The 341-nt window shown below is 62.5% G+C and overlaps 1 protein-coding gene across 1 annotated transcript; it reads right to left on the bottom strand.

The window, feature by feature from the left end:
- Nucleotide 1: 1 nt before the first annotated feature.
- CDK5R1 (cyclin-dependent kinase 5, regulatory subunit 1 (p35)) lies at nucleotides 2-335 on the bottom strand (the record flags this gene model as incomplete). The annotated part of the gene is made up of 1 exon (XM_009329973.1): nucleotides 2-335. A coding segment is annotated over exon 1 (276 nt), but the record flags the coding sequence as incomplete, so codon positions are not given.
- Between the last annotated feature and the right edge of the window lie 6 nt (nucleotides 336-341).

The following is a 341-nucleotide window of genomic DNA, read 5'->3' as shown; positions in this document are numbered from 1 at the left end:
TCTCCTCGGCGCCGCTTTCCTTCTTGAGGTCGGCGAAGACCTGGGTGAAGTAGTGCGGGTCGGCGTTGACCTGCAGCATCTTGGGGCTCATGAGGTCGATGATGGAGAGGCAGCGGTCCCAGAAGGCCTCCTTACAGCTCTCCACCAGGAAGGGCTTGAGCGGGTAGGAGATCTCGTTGCCCATGTAGGAGTAGGAGAGGTACAGGCAGGTGAGCAGCACTGCCTGCAGTTCGTGGTCGCTGGCCACCTCGGCCGAGATGACGTCCCGGCAGAGCATGTAGAGGAAGACCACGTTGGCCGGCGTGATGAAGCCCTGGTCCTGCCAGCCCTGCAGCAGCAGC

Source organism: Pygoscelis adeliae, unplaced genomic scaffold, assembly GCF_000699105.1.
Source record: "Pygoscelis adeliae isolate BGI_AS28 unplaced genomic scaffold, ASM69910v1 Scaffold718, whole genome shotgun sequence".
Lineage (NCBI taxonomy): Eukaryota > Metazoa > Chordata > Aves > Sphenisciformes > Spheniscidae > Pygoscelis > Pygoscelis adeliae.
The sequence above is the reverse complement of the archived record's forward strand: the minus strand, read 5'-3'. Positions and strand labels throughout refer to the sequence as shown.